This window comes from Tinamus guttatus, unplaced genomic scaffold, assembly GCF_059628265.1.
Source record: "Tinamus guttatus ecotype Peru unplaced genomic scaffold, ASM5962826v1 Tinamus_guttatus_pri_ptg000138l, whole genome shotgun sequence".
NCBI classification, from domain to species: domain Eukaryota; kingdom Metazoa; phylum Chordata; class Aves; order Tinamiformes; family Tinamidae; genus Tinamus; species Tinamus guttatus.
In genome coordinates this window covers 3,748,164-3,767,728 of record NW_028288672.1, presented here as the reverse complement: position 1 = coordinate 3,767,728, position 19,565 = coordinate 3,748,164, and the positions used below count along the sequence as shown (strand labels likewise).

The 19,565-nt window shown below is 37.3% G+C and overlaps 1 protein-coding gene across 2 annotated transcripts in view; it reads right to left on the bottom strand.

The window, feature by feature from the left end:
* GRM8 (glutamate metabotropic receptor 8) overlaps positions 1-19,565 on the bottom strand; it is a 318,278-nt gene that overhangs the window by 251,480 nt on the left and 47,233 nt on the right. For both annotated transcript variants that reach the window (XM_088521883.1, XM_088521882.1), the window contains exon 3: positions 1,451-1,667. In XM_088521883.1, coding sequence (XP_088378009.1) covers positions 1,451-1,667 — 217 coding nt within the window. The remainder of the gene's footprint in view (positions 1-1,450; positions 1,668-19,565) is intronic.

The window sequence follows — 19,565 nt, the reverse complement described above, 5'->3', positions numbered from 1 at the left end:
GTATCCAACACAAAGAATAGGCCTTCCTTTTTAATACATCATTTTCAAAAGAGATTTTCTCCTAACAATGATTTTAGAAATCTGCAAGCAAAACCTGCAGTGCAATTTCTAGAATTACAGTTTTCTGATGTGTCTTTTTTCTGGCTATTGATCTGCAGGTTATCTGCAATAACAGCCAGACCAAAGCTCAGTTTCATTTTAAGTGCTTTGTGTGAATTCTCTTACTAAGAGTTACAATCTCATATTTTATTTTAGCTTAAACCTTTGATAAATTAGCCATGCCCTCACTAATTCCAGATCAAACCACTGACCAAGGCATTGATCTGCCTTGGCACACACATAGGATCAGAGTATTGATTAGATGCTAGAAACAGCGTATTTATCAGTTAATTCATCCATCATATTATACACAGCAGTATCCTAAATAACAAATTCTTGTGATTTTATCACAAGATATTGTGAGAAACTAGGCATATTTGTTATGGTACAGGTATCTTACTCATACATGCACCACCTATATGGCTGAGACGATCTCTACATTACATGTGTTTACTGAAAATGGAAGATTTCCTTATGTTCTGTCATCCAAATTGACTTGAAAGAATTAGAGATTATTGGTTTTCCTCTCACAGTCATGTGCAGGAAAGTAACTTGGACTTTCTGAAGAAGGACAAGAGAGCGGGTTGTATTTTTTTTTCCTGTAAGGATATTACTTTTTGTCTTTTCACATTGCAGTCAGTGAAACATCCATTCGTCCCTCTTTCAAAGCATCTACTACTTCATTACTTGGCACCTAAAATCTATTGTCTCTGAGAAACAGCCATTTTTTTTTAGGCCAGAAATAGCTATTGTAGTGTGAGAAAAAAATCTGATCAGACCAGATGGACTTAAAAGTACTTCTCATTAAAATGTCTATATTTATATAGCACTTTTCAATCCAAAGGAAAGGGTATGTCTTTGTACTTCATAATTTTCATTGTTGTCGTGTTAAAGTTTAGCAAGATTAAAAACCATATGAACTAGATTTATGAATGCCAGAGCAGGAGTAATGGAACTCATTGCATTAGGATTTTCCAAAGTCAGCTCAATCACATCACCTCGAATTTCACTGTAATTCAACTGGGGGTGGTTGCCTGCCCCAGTAATGCTTTAATATAAGTTTCAGTTTTAAGTAACCATACTAGGTGAGGCTTATGCTTGTCAAGTCTCTAATTTATCAGGAAGGGGCCAAACACACACATTCTTTTGCCTTTGTCAGGAGTTCATATTAAATTAGTGTCAAAGACCTTGAAAGACCTGCAAGCAACAAAATCATCTGTAAAACACTCCATTTCCATCCAGGTTGCACTTCTGCGGGCGTTTGGATCATTTTGCATAGGCCCAGGCAATGTCTAGTCACACTTTGCAACCTGTCAGCTATAAATATAACACCTGATAAAGGAGCACTTACCAATTTCCCTTGAGATTTGCGTAAATGCTTCTACACCGCTCTCTCCATAGTTCCCTTCGGAAGCCAGTGTCGACACATAGTTCCATCCAAGGGCTGTCACAATATCAACCATGGCCTGAGCTTGATAGGAGTCAGGTGGAACCACTCGAGAGAAAAAGTCATACCTGGTGTTATCGCTTAGCTCTGGAGCTGTAGATGCATAGCTGATTTGAGGTATCTGCAAATAAAATGACAGGTAATTCAAGCCAATATAATATCATTTTCCACTATATACTTGTATGTCTGAAAAGCTTAAAATAGATTATGCACAGGCACTGCACAGAACTGAGTATCTGTTTAATTAAATCAACTGATCAGAAAGCATCTCAGATTTTATAAAATGTCAGTCAGGTCTTACTGTACAACATTCTCACCAAGAAAAATCCTTCTTTTCTACAGATGCCATGATTCTTGACATGTAAATATAACAACTTTTTTGATCCTGGTGATAGGTAAGGGGGGAGGAGAAGGAATTCTTGCTATTACTATAGAAGGGAAAAAGGTCACAGTTTTGAATACTGTAATTCTTAAGTGCTATATTTAAATTTGAGCAGTAAAGTGTAGATTCTTTCTGTTTCAGTATTTTGTGTATATATGTACATGCTTTCCCACTATCCTTCCATTTTCAAGGCTTCTCTCTCTCAGATTTATTCATTTTCCACTTTCAATATGGTTTTATGCATAACTTACTTAAAAATATGCAGACTATGCAGTTAATAGCAAAATTCATGCAATGAAAATTCCATCAAAAAAAAAATCTTTGCTGGTATATCATGAACATATAAAGGATAAGGGTCACAAAAAAAGACTTATGGCCTTTCTCCACAAACTTTTTTTTGTGGAAACAAACAATAGAAAAAAAAGAACAAATGACCAAAATACTTTTAAAAAAATAAATCAACAATTTCACAGAAAATAAAGAATCTGGGATGATTCTATATTAACTTGGTTCTCTGAAATAAATAGAAATGTTCAGAAAAGGCTGTCCATATGCACTTCTTCTGAAGATTATTTTTGTGGAAGAAAGTTTACTTAACATTTATGATCATTTAAAATGGGAACTATTTTCTGTTTTAAAATACAACTTATGAAATACTCAAGCTACTCAGTAGCTTGAAATTAAAGATATCCCAAATATGTATTGTCGTTGTATTTATAATCACTATTAATAACAGGTGCTTAATTCTCATCTTACAACACTGATTAGTTTTCTGGGGAAAAAAAAAAGGAAAAATTTGAGGAGAGTTTCTAGATTTATTCTGTTGAAAGCAAGGGTTTGCCAGTTCCAGATAATAAGTGATTTGGTAAATGCCAATGTCACTTTAAATACTATAGCAGAAGGTCTAATTTTGACAGCTGGGTCCCATCCAGTGGGACCCAACTGCATGGGACTTTCCAGAAAAAAAAAATAAAAAGGTCAATTTAAGGCGTATGAATGGGATTCAAAGAGTCCGGGCACCATCCCTAACCCTAAAAATAGCATAGGCTTCTACAGTCTGAAATATATATATATATATATATATAGTCTGTGGGATGGCAAAATCATTTCTCAGTCAGAGGCAAAACATGAACAACATAAAAAAAAACACTAATGTATCTTGGCTATACTATTATTTAAGAAATATTTTACACATGGAAAGGCTTCAGAACAAATAATCTGAAGCATTGTATCCATAGAGAGAAAAAAAAATAGAGAAAGTTAAAGGTTATAGTTCATGGAAATAAGCATTCCTAATAAAGCAAAAATCCATTATGTAAAAAATAGATGCTGAATTACCCTTGCAAAAGTTGCCTTGTATAAATTCCCTTTCTTTTCATAAACATTTAAAACATATTTATCTCTTTACACATGACAGATTTTTACCTACGATAGACAAAATGATGTACTTTTACAGAACATCCTTCCATTCAAAATTTGTTCCATTGCTCTCTGAAACAATGGGTTTCTTTGCAGATGAAAAGAAAATAAAGGCAGTCTTTGTCATTTTACTTATTTTCTTTTTCAGTGTGAAAATATTTGTCAATATTATGGGTTACTGCTTTGTTGAAGATAATGTTCATAAAATCAACATCCTTAAGAGATCTTTTAGCTTACCACAGACTGTTAAAAATCTTGATCTCCACAGGCCACAGAATTACAGCCATTAACTTTCTCAGTTCATGTTGCTCATCAGGCACAAGATGGATGACATAGCCAACATATCTGTTAGAGTAGTTGGTATGCAGTAATGAGATGGTTTAAATCAATAGAAATATTTATGTACCTTGAGTATCACTTATTTGGGGCCCTCAAAATTGCAGAGAAAAAGATAATACTTTTCTACTTAGCTCTTTATAGCTCAGCTTCTTCCTGAGAATTATTTCTAATAACACCGGACGTGCACAGAAGATAAACATGGTCCAAACCAAACACCTCTGAAAATATTGGGCACACCTAGTGGGACTCTGCCAATTTTCCAAGAGGAAAGGACAATATGCTGTATGAGAGAGAGATAGAAAGCCATAAAGACAGTGTTTGCCTAAGCTTGGAAAAAAACATTCCACACACAATGGAATTATATTTAATTATTTTCCTTATTCCTTTTTATATACATCCCTCATGCTTGTAGAGAGCACTTCACAGTTATTTTCTTTCCAGAACTGTAGATTCCCTATGCGGAAATATCCAGAGAATTTCTCTTTGCAAAGCATTTTATGCAAAAGTGAATGACAGCTTCCTGTCTTGCCTGCTTTTAGACACACAACATGGATATGCAGGGTGGCACTACAAGGTGGTTTTAAAAGGTGGGGATCTGAGGCATTACATAATTACTGCAAAGACTCTGAACAACACTCAAATGGTTTGGTGTGAGGACAAATTGTTAGAATTTACTGGATCAATAATCCATGAATGAAAAATATATACATTAAAATATAACAACTTTAGTTATGGACTGTAGGCTTAATAAACTATTTACATGTCCCCAAGTACATTTTACAAGATAGAGCATAATGCTGCCTAAGCAAGGGAACTGTTATGCTCTATCAATTCAGTAATACATGTTTTTAAAACTCCCTAAATACATTCTGTATTTATAATTTAAATTCTATTGGTCCCTTGGGGTGTAAATTTGCATTTTGAAAGGCTTGTAAAAAGGGATTTCCTCTTACAGTTCTCACTCTAAACTCCTCATTTTAAAATAACAAAATTAAATACAATACATAGCATATATTTTGTACTTAAACACTATATAGCACTGTTAGTAGCATTTCTTTTTCTTTGGGGAAAAAAAAAGTTCAAAATGCATTATTTAACTCTATTTGACTCTATTGTCACACAATAGCTGTCATGCTACTGCCCATGGCTAAAAACATTCGTGTCTGAATGATCATTAACACTATATTTTGCTGTTCTTTCCTGTCCTGTGGTTTGGCCACTGCCCCACCTTAATACGTTGATAAAGTCTATCACAAGCTAAAATTATTGCCTTGAAATTATTATGCAGAGAAATTCACAGAAGCATTATTTTAGATCCTTTTAAGTTTGAGCTGATCTATTAAAAACTCTAATGTTATCCAAAGACAGACATTTATAGCATGGTACTTTGGGTTTGAAATAATATCCAGTTTTAGTATGTATTCTTCTTAATCCTGCTGCACACTGAACTACTGAAACTAACAGCAATCCCTCAGCCCTTTAATGCAAGTCAGTGACGGCTTCAGCAACTTCTCTCTATTATCCAAAGTCATTGACATAAAAAAAAAATTTCCTATGTTTAAAAAAAAAGGAGGGAAAAAATGCAAATAAAACATGCTTAACACTTAACATAAGTACTCCTGCAAGTTAGATTCATACCAAAATCAACAATTAAACATGGTCTTTAATTTTCCTGAGTCTTTTTTGTGTTCATCACCACGTTCATTTAAAATCTGGCACTAAAGTTCAGTTAGTTTCAGAACTAACTGTGTACTAAGTGTGATTGACCATCACTGCAGAGCAGGAACAACTTTTGAGTCAACTAAAACACTACTACAGGACAGACTTTTACTTCCTGATGGAGATGTTGGGCAACTTTATCAGTTCCAAGAGTAGACAAAGTAACTTTTCATTTATTTTTGTAAAGTGGTAACCACTTCCAGTCCTCCCTACACTGAAAATAAGAGCCATCCATCATTCCCAAGTCCAGAACTGTTTATAGCAGAGTGTTACTTTGGATTTGTACTCTAATCATCCAGTGCTGGGATTCAGACACAAACGTATGGAGGTGCTGTAGTGAAAATAGCAGAGAAAACCATGCGACTCGGTTTGCCCTTCCAGTCACATCAGGGTCACATCAGGTGGCTTTTAGTATGTCTTCTCCTTTGCGACATTCTGTCCAAGCTCTGGACAAAAATTCAGCAGATCCTTATTTTATTGAGCTTTCAAATCCATTTGTTTGCTACATTTGTCAATTTGAAGTATCAGTAAGCAATTTCAAATGCCATCTTCCTTTATACAGCCTTTCCATTGAAAGAGAGATTTCAGAAGCAGAAGAGCAGACACAATGAAATGAGTTAAACTTATATGAGAAAAAAAAAAAGAAAGAAAAAAAAAGAAAAAACCTCAGGAAGGAATTGCTAGTAATTTTCAACATTACTGACTATGAGTTATACTCACAACAGTAATCTGCGCAGTCACCAGCCTACCGGGCTTAAATCACACACATCCTCAGTTGCGGTACCCACTAAGTCCTATCACTATTAACTTTAACATATCAACTACGCATTTTATTCCTCTTTTTCTTTCTCACATCACTGAGAAGTCATTTTCTTTGAGTAATATTAGCAGTAGTACTTTAAAAATAGAAAATAATTGTAGCTAACAGATTGAAGTTAATAAACCCGAGGCTAGCAATTGCTCAAAATCAACTGGCATTTCACCACTAAGAAAGCTAGCAAATGAATAAAACCAAAACTTGAAATATAATTTGACTTTAGTGATATTTTGAATTGTAAATGTCTATCATTAATGACTCTGTCTTTTCAAGATTTTTATTTCCTTCTCTGCACTGCAAAGTACTCTGCACTGTTAGTACAAAATGCTCACAGCAGCGAAAAGAATTCTCAGAGCCTAGATATTGAACAGTAACTGGAAGGGAGCTGAGGTCACTATCTTTTAGCTATTAGTCACATTTGTAAATTACTGTCAGCCAGAAGCATCATCTTAGCCTGCTTTCACTTTCAAAATTGGTAAAGTAATATCGAAGGCATTCACGGTCTACATTCAAGATTTAAAAGAGTTCAGTGAGACTTGATAACATCTTGGGCTATAGAAAACAAGATTTAAAAGGTTCAGGTTTGTTACTAACTGTAGGAGGAGATGAATCGCACCTTAAAACTGCCTGTTTGCCTCCACTGACTATAAAGGGAGCTTCTGAGGTTAATTCACATGTTATCTGCACAATATAGAATAATACTATTAACTATAACAGTAGTAAACAGCTACACATCTTTCAATGAATCTCACAGTCCCACTCTTTTTAACCACACATCACTATCAGGACATCCATGCACAGCTAATGATTGATATTAGTTTTCCCTTTTGTAATGTCTTCATATCTCTCTCTCTCTCCGGTAAAAACTGAATAGATAATTCATACCATTATTAGAGATGGTTTCATTCATTTTCAGAGATCAACTAGGACTAGATCACCTTGGGAAGATACAACACAGTCTAATGTATTCAGAGATATGAGATGCTCCTTTCTGTGCTCAGAGCAGCTGTGAAGGATGGAGACTTTCCAGATCCATTGACTACAAACTACCTACAGATAATATCCTGGAAAGGTTTCCAAATTTAGCATACGAGGTCTTCTGATTCAAGTTCTTTCCATAGACTTTACTGCCTGGAGGCACAATCTGTAAGAACATATTTTCCCAATAGATATAAACATGTATAGCTCTGAATTATATCTATTTAGAAGTATGTATGCTGGTTTCTATCAAGGGTGCTCGCATCACCTAAGGATGAGTTGCATTTTTGGAAGGCATCTATATGTTTTTATACAGATCTTCAAAGATAAGGTCTTTGTGGTAAAAAATCCAACATAAATATTACTGCTTTCTTCCCCAAATCTCAGAAATGATCCATCACATCTATATGTTTTGAAGTTGAGAAAAGTGAACTCTTTCTTTTCATTCCCTATTACTCTTTTCACTGACCTGACTTTGCCTGCATTATCATCAGTTATCTTCTGAGCTGTTGAACCTGAGTGGAATCTCTCTTCAATGAGCTGCACTGAGATTTTCATGAGAATAGGACAAAGCTGAGAATCACTGAGAATCAATGAAGAGCAGAGAAAGAATCCAGCATGGTTTGTTGCTAACAAAATTACTTGTACAACCATTGTAAGTGGGCTTGGTATGTGAAAAAATTACAGAGGAAGATACAGCCACCATCATAATGACAATGTGGAGATAATATCAAAAACACACATCATCATTCTTCACTGATTTTCTCCCCAGCCACAAAAACAGAAATGATCTATCCCGCCCAAGCATTTCTGAGGTGATCTCTGATGATCAAGTGGACCAGCACCATGCTATGCTAAATAAACTGAATTAACTAAGAGAAATTAATTTCATATAGTTAACACAAGCAATTGTTTTGTGTCAGTTTATGGGATTCAGAAATATTAAACTTCTGTGTCTTACTGAATTTTATCACAATCATCTAGAACACAACTTTCATAAAGCCTAACCAGACACATTACAGAAAGAACATGTTAGTTTACATGATCTGCTATGCCACTCTGGGTGACAGAGGAATTGTAATATATAGTGTTAGAATTTGAGAAGTTTTTTCTTTCGAGTGAGTTCAAGTAGGTCAGGGACTCATTCGAAGTCATTACTTTTAATTACACACAAGGGATACTACAGAGAAAAAGAGTAACATCACAATCCCAAATCCCATAATAGATTCAGCATCTAGAAAACAAATTTACCACTCTGGAAAGCATGGGTCTCTGTGTTTCTGTGATGCAGTTTAGGGCAAAAACATTAAAGGATATTTATGCATCGTGAAGATTTTTACAGCTGAAGCAGATCTTGCCACACTGTGCATTGCTGCACCTCTCCAGGAGAATGGGAATCCATCTATAGGACAGCTTGAACTGTCACCAATGTTCTGTGCAAGAGAGTCTATAGATAAATGTTTAGCAATGGCATTTTCACAGTAAGGGAGCTCTATTCTGGTATTTCCATATCGCTTTAAATACTGTTTTCTTGCCTCTCTGAAAAACAGCCATATTAAGCAGTTGTGCATTAAGTTATCCACCATCTGTAGACAAGCTCCTTCTAAATATTTCAAATCCAGCTGAGGAATAGGCACTAAATGATAAGACGAAGAAACAGTAGTTTAAACAAGTAATATTCACCCAGAGATCACATCACATAGAGGGAGCAGGGGAATCTTAAGCTTGGGAACAGCAGCTAACTCTTCCTGCACACTTTCTTATGTTGTCCGATCAACAGATCAAACAAGAAGCCAAGGATGGTCAGATAGCTTTAGGGACTTAAGCTATTAAAATTCCCTTTCTTCTTATCAGGGAAATCCACACTTAATTATATGTATCAATATCTTATACTTGTGCCAAGCTCTGCTGAGCACAGTGTGAATTCTGATATTTCAAAGCCTTTTTAGCCCTACTTTCTTCATTTGGACCAGGCATGTCACTGTTTTCAAAAACTGTAGTCACTTCTGATGAATTTGAGAAAGTGCATGGAGATGTGCGTTACTTTTCATCCAAACTAAAAGAAAAAAAAAACACTTTTTTCTATTATTCTTCAGTGATAATAAAATTTCTTAGTGGCTGTAACACATTCTTCTGTCCAAATAAGGTTTCCTTTACGCTCATTTACTAATTAGTACCATGGAGAACATTGCAGCCACTTCAGAGAATTACCCATGAGAACATGCATTTATCTGCAAGAGATTTTCTTATTACAGGGAACATAATACGTAATAAAAAGATGCGCTAAGCAAGATAAGCAAGTGTTCCGTTTAGTGGACATCTCTGCTCTTTGCATTTGCTTTTTAATGTTGAAAGGCCAGTTCTGCGCTGGCTGAACAGTGATATCAACTATCCTCCTACCATCTCTGCTGCCAGTTTTATATCATAAGATGCAAACAATGGAAAAAAAAATAGGAGGAGGAAAAGCAAATCTTCTGTTGTTCACAGTTGCAGGGAGCTGAAAAGATACGCAGATTTGGATTGGTTGCCCAAATATACATGCTCAGTGCTTTAGTGGGTGCTTCCAGGTGCTTTAGTTTATACTGCCTACACTCCATCTGCCACCCCAAAAAGACACAGATTTCCTGCAGTTTCCATGTAAAGTGTGTAGTGTCCCACACTACTGGCATGGATACTCAAGACATCACATTAAAAAGACTAGCTAAGGACTAACGGGCTACCTGAGGTACCAAAAATTACTAAATTTCCTCCATTTAGACAATTGAAGGCCACTTATACCTTTGATGAACAGTTTAGTTTCCAGTACAGGCTGGGGACTGACCTTCTGGAGAGCAGCTCTGCGGAGAAAGACCTGGGTGTCATGGTGGACAACAAGTTGACCATGAGGCAGCAGTGTGCCCGCGTGGCCAAGAAGGCCAATGGGATCCTGGGGTGCATTAAGAAGAGCATCTCCAGCAGGTCGAGGGAGGTGATCCTGCCCCTCTACTCAGCTCTGGTGAGGCCGCATCTGGAGTATCGTGTCCAGTTCTGGGCTCCACAGTACAAGAGGGATGTAGAGCTGCTGGAGAGAGTCCAGCGCAGGGCCACAAGAATGATCAGGGGCCTGGAACATCTGCCCTATGAGGAGAGGCTGAGGGAGCTGGGCCTGTTCAGCCTGGAGAATAGAAGACTGAAAGGGGATCTAATCAGTGTCTATAAGTACCTCAAGGGAGGCAGTGAGGAGGATGGTGCTGGCCTCTTTTCAGTGGTGGCCACTGATAGGACTAGAGGAAACAGCCAGAAACTGAAGCATCAAAAGTTCCACAGGAACTTAAGGAAAAAAATTTTAACAGTGAGGGTGACAGAGCCCTGGAACAGGCTGCCCAGAGAGTTTATGGAGTCTCCTTCTCTGGAGATCTTCAAAACCCGCTTGGATGCCACCCTGTGCCACGTGCTCTAGGTGACCCTGTGTGTGCAGGGGGGTTGGACTAGATGACCTTTAGAGGTCCCTTCCAACCTTAAGCATTCTATGATTCTATGATTCCCCACGAACATGCAGTTTCATAGGGGAAGCTTCGTGATTTCCTCATATCAGAGAGCATTAAGGGAACACCAGTGATTCACTACAGCCAGGGATTTCTTCTGGAATATAACCAGGTCATAAGGGATTATGAAATAGCATTTTAAATCCAACTATTATACTTAGAGAAATGAACTTTTTTTTTTAATGTAAGTCAATCTGCAGTTGAACAATTTTACTTTGAGTTTTCTAACACAGAAGAAAATAGACAGTCCCAAGCCATTTTGAAAGATTGAATGATACCTTTTTTACCATACTTAAATGCTGAATCCAGTCGTTCCTAGCAGGAAAAAAAAAAAAAAAAGGAACAAAATGCAAAACTCTGCAAACAAAAAGACTGGCAGTTATCTGGGAGTTAAGCTCTGAGGCTCATAAGAGTGATATCCAAGCCTTACTTTCTATACAAATTACTACTCTTTTAAAAAAGTAGTAGGTCAGCTCTGGGAAAAAAAAAAAAAAAACAGCATCCTCCTCTGCATGGTTTCTGGACACCACATGGTGATGTATGTTCTGTTCCATTATTACCAGATTTCCATTCTGATTTCTGACTTAAACTGAGCATTGACCATGATTTTTCACTGCACAGAGTCATGGATTATCTTGTCAAAACCATCATGGCAGGCAGAGAGATGAAAACCCAGACAATCCAAGTGTGAGCACAGCTAGGCAGATACATCTAACTATAAAGTAGGTCTCTAATTGCTGCCTTCACCCCTAACTGTCCAGAGTAAGTCCCTATTCTGCAGACTCTAGAAGATTTTAAAGAGTTACAAATACCTAAATATTTAAACTCCGTGAGCTGGACAGGTGCATTGGAAATGAAGAACTCGCACATAACAGGAAGGAAATTTTTTACCTGTATACTCATTATGTGGTCAGAGTAACTTAAAATAACAGGAATGACCTAGGTTTTCTTATGTTTAATGGGATCAGAGACTGGAGTTCTCAAAAGGACAACCTGGCTCCCATCACCTAGGAAAAATCCCAACTTTGCAACACTAAAAAGGAAATACATGGACATATAAATATACTATCTACTATTTTGAAGTTGTTCACAAAATAAATATTGCAGTCTCAGTACACAGTATAAGAGACTTGTAAACAGGGGCTCAGGGTTCAATGGACTATTACTGCCCTGTCCCCTCTCAAAAATGTATGTGTCAGAGAAATAAATATTTTTATAGAGAGATTCAATATGTATGTGTGTGTATATATTATGTATAAATATACATACACACTCTAAAACCTGCAGGTTCAAGCACATGTAGCAGCTTAGTACCCACCAAGTCTATCAAGTGCCAATAAATTCTGAGATATTAAGCTTAAGCAGAGAAAAAAAGGCAAAAAAGAAAACTTGGAATAGAATATATAGAGTATCTTAATAATCTATGGTAGCAAATAGAAAGCAAAATTTGCAGCTTTTATATATAATTATACTTTGTAAGTTTTGTTTGTAGGAAAGGTACAGCATTACAAATCCTACTGAACACACAAAATTAAATTACATTAGTAAGTTGTTATTCCGCAGCCTATCACATCAGAGGTACCCCTCAGGTCTCAGCTCATACATCAACTAACTTCTTTCATCTTCTCAGCAATCGTTACTGAAGTCTCCAATTAGGAATAGGATTATACTGAAAGTACAAAGTTCATTCACTCCTGGTTTTCCCTATCTCTTCTCACTCCCTCATGCCTCCTCTATCAAAAACTGGACTGAAGAGTGAGGAAGAGCAATTGGCTCCCAAGCAACTGACCTGGGCTTCCCAGCTGAATCTCTGTTTCTCTGCTTTGGCAGCCATCTGTTCACAAATACTCAGTGTTTCCACTTGGACCAGTGGTTCCACTTGATAAAAGAGAAATCCTTCCTCTTCAAAGTAAGCTTGGACGGGGTTATTCCTTTCTCAGGTCACCCAACTAAGGTTTCTTTCCCCCATCATACCTGCCTTCACACACATCCGTGGTGACTTCAATAGTAGAGCTTGGTGTAGCAAAAGAGCCTGTACTGGAAGAGCAGTTCGTATAATTTCTGCAAATTCTTCTTTCCCTCACTTTCCTTCATTGCAATTTAAGTATAAATCAGTTTACTGTTATCATGACTGTACAGCCTTCTCTGTGAACTCTTGCCTTAGCCTTCCATGATGGAGATTTCCTTCCTAGCTATGACTCTCCAGTATCTCTAAGTCCAAATATATACACAACATATAAGCTCTTTGGAGGGTTCTTAAAAGTCCTCTTCAGTTAACTTGATCCTGTAAGTCAGGCCCTACCATGAACACAGTACTTCTGCAGCTTGGCAGGATGCTGAAAGAAGCCGGTATGAGGTGCTCTCAGTAAGTTTGGAGAAAAAAAAAATGCACAATGGAGCTTTCCTGCAGTTTCATCCATATTTCTGCATGCAACCACACTCATGGTGTGGTTCTCATAGCACACCTGGGCATGCAGCACAGGCCACATTGCACCTCTGCAGGCAGAAGAACCTCTCCATGAGGTTCCAGAAAAACTTCTTGCTTTTACCTCAGAGGGGAAGAAAGAGATCACATCATTAACACAAGGTATCTTTCACATAATTAATTCCCTCTGTGGGGGTCAAATGAGAAACAGGTTCTGCTCTCACCAAATATTGAGAACCTTTACAAACTTCAGACCGTTGAAGATTTTTTTTCTCTGAAAAGTGGATAAAACTTCCATTTTTATTGAGCCAATTTTATTATAATCTTTTTTAAGAGAACTCCACATTTGACAGACAGTCTTCAAGTCTACAGATACTGAACTCTTCAGTGCACCAATGCACTGCACAGTCTTAGGAAATCCCCCTTTGTACACTGTGCACAATTATTTGTGCTAAGAACTAGAGCAACGTTGTACCACTTCTGAATACTACAGCAGATTTTGATGAGTAAACATCTTCTTTTATCTTCAGATTGTCTTCCCTCAATCTGTTACTGCATATGTTAAAAGAACCCATAAAAAGCAAAATTACACTTAAAATTAAATAAGTGTCAAGTGCATTGAATAAATAGTGGAGACATCAAAAGCCTGAGTGGACGCTCCTGATGAGAAGTGGCATGGGAATGCCAGCCTATGTTGAACCCGATACAGTTTCATTTTTATCCGCATGTTGAAATCAGCCATAAATATATTTCTGCATATCAGTGTCACCTATCCACTTTCAGGCACTGAAAGAGTTGGTCTAGAACTGTCAATTAAAAAAAAGCAACATTTTCCTCCAAGCAACAGCATATCAATGCCATCTATATTTCTTAAAAAAAAAAAAAAAAAAAACAGGGAACAACATCACTTTGAAGTTTTTTTTCTAATGTCTTTCAGCTGACTTCTTGTTCAGTTTGTGGATTTTTATTTTTTTAATCATAAAGGCAACAGAACACTCAGCTTTACTGGAACAGAATTTGCAGACTCAGTCAGGCATGTGGGCTGTCTGTGCAACAGAAGGAAAAGTTAAGCACCTTGGAATGGGATTCACATGGTGCTTCCCGAGTTAGCCAGTAGGAAATACCAAGCAAGAGATGCATCCACAGTCTCATTTCTTTGGTGTAGGTGGAACTGAGACTGCAGTTAATATCCGGCGCAACCTCCCACATAAATCTGGCTCACGCTTCTCTTCAAAAGCAAGTCTGAAGAAGACAATGCCACCAGCTTCAGCTGCCTTTAGTTATTATATATTTAGATATATATTTATATATTTTATTATATATTACGTATTTAGAAGAGCCCTTCTTTGTGTAGGACTCCCTCATGAGTGTTCGCCCTAGTTTAGAAACTAGTACAGAATGCATTAAAACAGAAGGCAAAGTATGAAACATAGCATACATCACTCATTAGCATGTGAAGAGCCTGAACCATACATCCCAAGGGTTTGCCCCAGCACTAAGACATTGGTAAGACTGAGATGAAGAGGATTCTGCAACCTTCCCCAGGGGCAGGAGTTTCTGCAGCCAAGTCTTACAAAGCTGGAGAACAAACATGCACAGCAAACATGACTGCACTGCTCTGTAATGCCTCCAAGCTGAGGTAGGTCCCAGAAGCTGGTCTTGAAATAATATTTCTTCCATGCCTCATGTTTAGGCAATGAGCACAGCAATGTTAGTTGTCAGGACGGCAGCCTTTGGGGCTGCAATCACAGGACTACACGTGCTCAGAGAGCTTTATTGGACAAAATTAATCACCAAAACTTTCGCAGACTCAAGAACACCTTTTCAGTTCTCAGAGTTGTCCAAACAGCACTTTAAGAAAGAAAATACAAGGGTTATGCAAGATCTTACCTATTTTATCTGAGCTAAGTAGCTCAAATACAGCTCTCTAGATTATAAATTGTCCAATAGTGTTGTGTAGAGGTTTCCGGAGTAATTTTCTCATGCAGTTTTACTCTCTATTAGTATGAGAAGTTTCCATCTGACAGAATCACTGTTAATTGAAAATTTCCATAGACGCATGTCGACAAAACTTATATGGCATTTCTGAGCATTCCCTCTCTCTGTTTCCCGATTCATAGTGTGTCATTTCCACTGACTTAATTTGCCTGACCCAGTGACTAATATGTTGCTCAAGCGGTGGAAATTTTTCTTTCAATATACAGATTTCACAGCAATAATATTCCAATAGAAAGAAAAGATGTTCTCAAATTACTTCTCTCTCTATAGAGATGAATATTTTGCTTAATATGTAAGAAATATTACATATGGTGGACAACGGCCATAAAGTGCTTCTATAAGCTATGATACAAGAAAGAAGAGCAACTTCATAAGGCAATTCACTTTTTACATTGACTAGACATTCCAGACAACTAAGCACCAAGATGAGATGTTGCAGCTATGATCAGCCTGAATACACACCTAAAGGCTAGAGTCTCAAGAGGCTGCTGTATCATGCAACTGATTATAGAATGAAGCCTTATTTTCAAGTGACTAGGTGGCTGCAGAAACCCACATGCTCATGTTCAGCTCTTTTCTGCCCTAGACAGTGTTTGGGGAGGCATAAACAAGGACAGGATACACAGGACGTGGCATGCTCCCTAGAACCATTATATTGGTTCCGGAGAACCACTAAATAGGAGTATCCAACCTCCATCTCCTCCTTCAGAAGCTTGGAATTGTAGGTGCATACTGCTCCATTCCTCACTTAAGGATCCTCAGCCTGAAAACCCTCCAGAGGTTCTTGCAGAGAAGGAAAATACCCTAGCCTCCAACCCAGAGGGCTTCACAGTCATAGTCAGACAAGAGATGTTACCTCAGTCTTTGCACAAGTAGTAGGGCAGACATATTTTGCCACTGTTGTTGTTTTTCCTCTTTAATTGAGTTTTCTCAGCTTCCTAGGAAGAAGAAAACCTCTCTTTCACCAAAACCTTCCTCAAACCTTTCCTTCACAGTTTGGATGTGCACAGCATAGGAAGGGCTGGCTGGAAGGGCTCTCCAGGAAATGCAAGCATATCTCCATGCTATAATTTCCCCACAGCCCTGCAAATCTCATTTTTGTAAACTTCTGGGAATACAATTAATATCCAGGCTCTCAAATGATGTGAGCATGAGCCTTTTCTTATGATAATTCCTGAAGCTATAAAACAAGACTAACACATTTCCTTTTTTTCTCTCTGAATACTGAACTCAAAGAAAAATAAGGCTCAGTTTCCAAATTCCATAAGTTCACTATTCAAGTGTTTATTAAGGTCAAAGGAGCTTTTCTTAGTCATGGAATTTTACCTGAAAATAGCAGTTAAAGAATCAAAATCAAAGAGATGATCAGAAAAGTGATTTTTTTTCACACACTACATCTTTTTTAAAGCTTCTATATACACGCCCACATATTCTCAAGAAATAAGAAGTACTTGAGATTCTTCTCACACTGCATCAATTTCCACATCTTATCTCACGTCTGTTCATACCTGCTGGAAAATGAAGTCTAAGAAAAAAATTAATGGGTTCAAACCTACCAGTTAATAATGAATTCCTGATATAGAGCTGAAATGGGTTAATTTATACATTCCAAATGTAAAAAAGAACAAATTTAATATCAAACTCTTTCTCAGAGGATAAATATATATATATATATAATCTTTTTATTGAGTACAACATTTAATCTAAATAACAGCTGGAAGGTAGAGTCTGGAATACTTGCTTTGATTAGTCAAGGGATGCTGTACAGAGTGAAAACTTACCTTATTCCTTGAGTTTTGACTATTAGTGTTAATTCAAACAGTACCACAATAATAATAATAATAGTAATAATAATAATCATAATAAAATCCTTCTCCTCCCTGTCCCCCTGCTGACTACATCTCCAGCAGCTCTCTAAAAACTACCTTTGCTCTAATATCTAACTATATCTGTTTCCTGAATTCTAGATATGCTAATAGATATGCCACTTGTTTATGAGTCACCTGTTAATACAGCTGTGTCTTAACAATCGTTCCTTGTAGCTGAGCTAAGAATTCAACAACTACAGATCAAGAGGTGATTTGATTGTATACCACATTACTGTTTTCCACTGTCAGAAAACTTATTTCCTTATATAAATAAAATCATGACATGATTCAGTAGCTAAAATGAAGTAACTATAAAAATTAAGGAGTAGAAATTAGATAAAGATAACTTACTGGTGAATGTAGCAGTTGAAAATTGTGCTGACCTCTGTCTCCTGGTATTTTGCATAAGATAGGATCTGCTTAAGGGATTTGTGTAAGGGTCTCTGTACAGACCCTGGATTTCAACTAACTCAAAAAATTGGTAGGTAGGTAAGATACTCAATGCCTTCTTGCTTCAATCTTCACCAGCAAGGTCTCCTAGACCTCTGTGCTAATTTAAAGGATTCAAGCAGTAGATGAGAATCAAGAGATTATTTGAGCAAAATCAACCTACGCACATTCATGGATCCCAATGGGCTGCATCCATGAGTATGGAATAAACTGGCCAATATCCTTGCAATACCATTCTCTAACGAAAGTTTGGAGAGATCTGGGAAACCCCCATGGCAAGAGGGAAGCTAATGTTGCTTTCACTTGCAGAAAAATGGCCAGTCACTCCAGTGCTGGTCAGCCCAGAGGGGTGAACAACTGGACAGATAAAAATCTGGCTGAATGATCAGGAAAGGGTGTAGTTACAAGTAGAGTACTACAGGGATCTATCCCGGAAAGGATGTCCTGTTTAACATTAATCTTTAAGACCTTAAGTGAACTTCAGATGTCTCCTGTAAGGACAGGCTGAGGAAGCTGGGCTTATTCAGACTGGAGAAGAGATGGCTGTAGAAGGACTGGACAGCAGCTCCCATGTCTACTGTGGGCCTCTTCACAGTGGTGCATGTTGGGAGATCAAAGGATGCTGGGTATAAATTGAAACAAGGGCAGTGCAGGCTGGTGTAAGGAGAAGCATTGTCACCATGAGGACATTCACGCAGGGGAACAGGCTGCCCAGAATCATTGTATAGTCTCTGTCCTTGGACATTTTTGACACCTAAATAAATGAAGTTCTGAGCAACCTTATCTGATCTCATAGCCGACCTTCCTCTGAGCAGGAGGCTGGACTAGAAATCAGGATATTCTCTCCAGAAACCATGGCTTGGATTCATCCACCTTAGTGGATAGATGACTGAGTTTTGCGTTTAGTTGTCCTAGCCTGTATATGCAGACAGTGAAGAAAAGCAGACGCCTCCAGTGGGCAATTCACATCTAAATGAGTTGCCAAACCCCTGCTAGAGACGAATTTGTTTCCAGTGACTGTAGATGTAGCCTAGATTAAAGTGACAGCCTCAAAAGTAATGGATATCTATTTACCGAAGAACCAGCAAATATTTGTATCAATTCTTGTCTAAATTTAGAATTTAAATGAAAGTTGGCATTATCTGACCTAATTTTAGTCCTTTTCTATGTCCTGTCAGTGAAAAGTAAATATAATTCAGTCAGTGCAAACATGCAAGATCTTAAACCTGTACAGATTTTATTGTTGTCTTAGGAATCGCAGCTGCACAGTCGTGTATTTGGGTTATTTTCTCTAAGACTTTCCGCGAGGAAAAAAAAAAGCATATTATATTTCATTTGAAAGTCATGAAAGTGATAAAAAAGACTTACAAGATATTACTAGCTGCATTTTTAACATTAGATCTTTAAAAGCAAAGACATGAAAGATTCCATAGTAAATGACTGAAGATAATTTAAAATTTAAAATGTGAATGTAAGCATAACAAGCTGCAACAGCATAGAAAAAAAAAAAAAAAGGATTTGCATTCACCCATATGCTAAATTCCATAATTTCTTAAGATATGGGTATGTGCACATACACAGAATACACGAATAGGATGTGGCAAGAAGCGAGGCCCATTTACTTTCAGAAAGGTACTTGACAGCATCCCTAATGGTTAAAATTGCCCTTACTAGCAAAATTCCCAAGGAATTCCTTGGCTGTTCCATGCATCCGGATCTTGATCCCTTAATATAAGTTGTAAACAAGATGAGGCAAGTGTGAACTCCTCTCTGCTAATGCCCAATTTCTTGGGATAAAAAAGGGACAGCACTTCTCTTAAAGACCTCTGGAAAAATGAGGGATACCTTCCAATTCTCTCTCTTTTTCCTAAACAAAAGTAAGAGTCTTATTGAGAATCACAATTCTAGCTTTGTCAGCTAGAAAACTCAAGATATTTTTGCATCATGCTGTTTATGTCTTTGTAAAAAAGAAAAGAAAAAAGTACACATCAGTTCCATGTACCAGCTAAAAGGTCAATGTTATATCTGCAAAGAAAGATGAAAAACCTTATCTGTATTTCTGTCCTTTCCACATCACTTGAAGATACTCTTTGTCAAAAT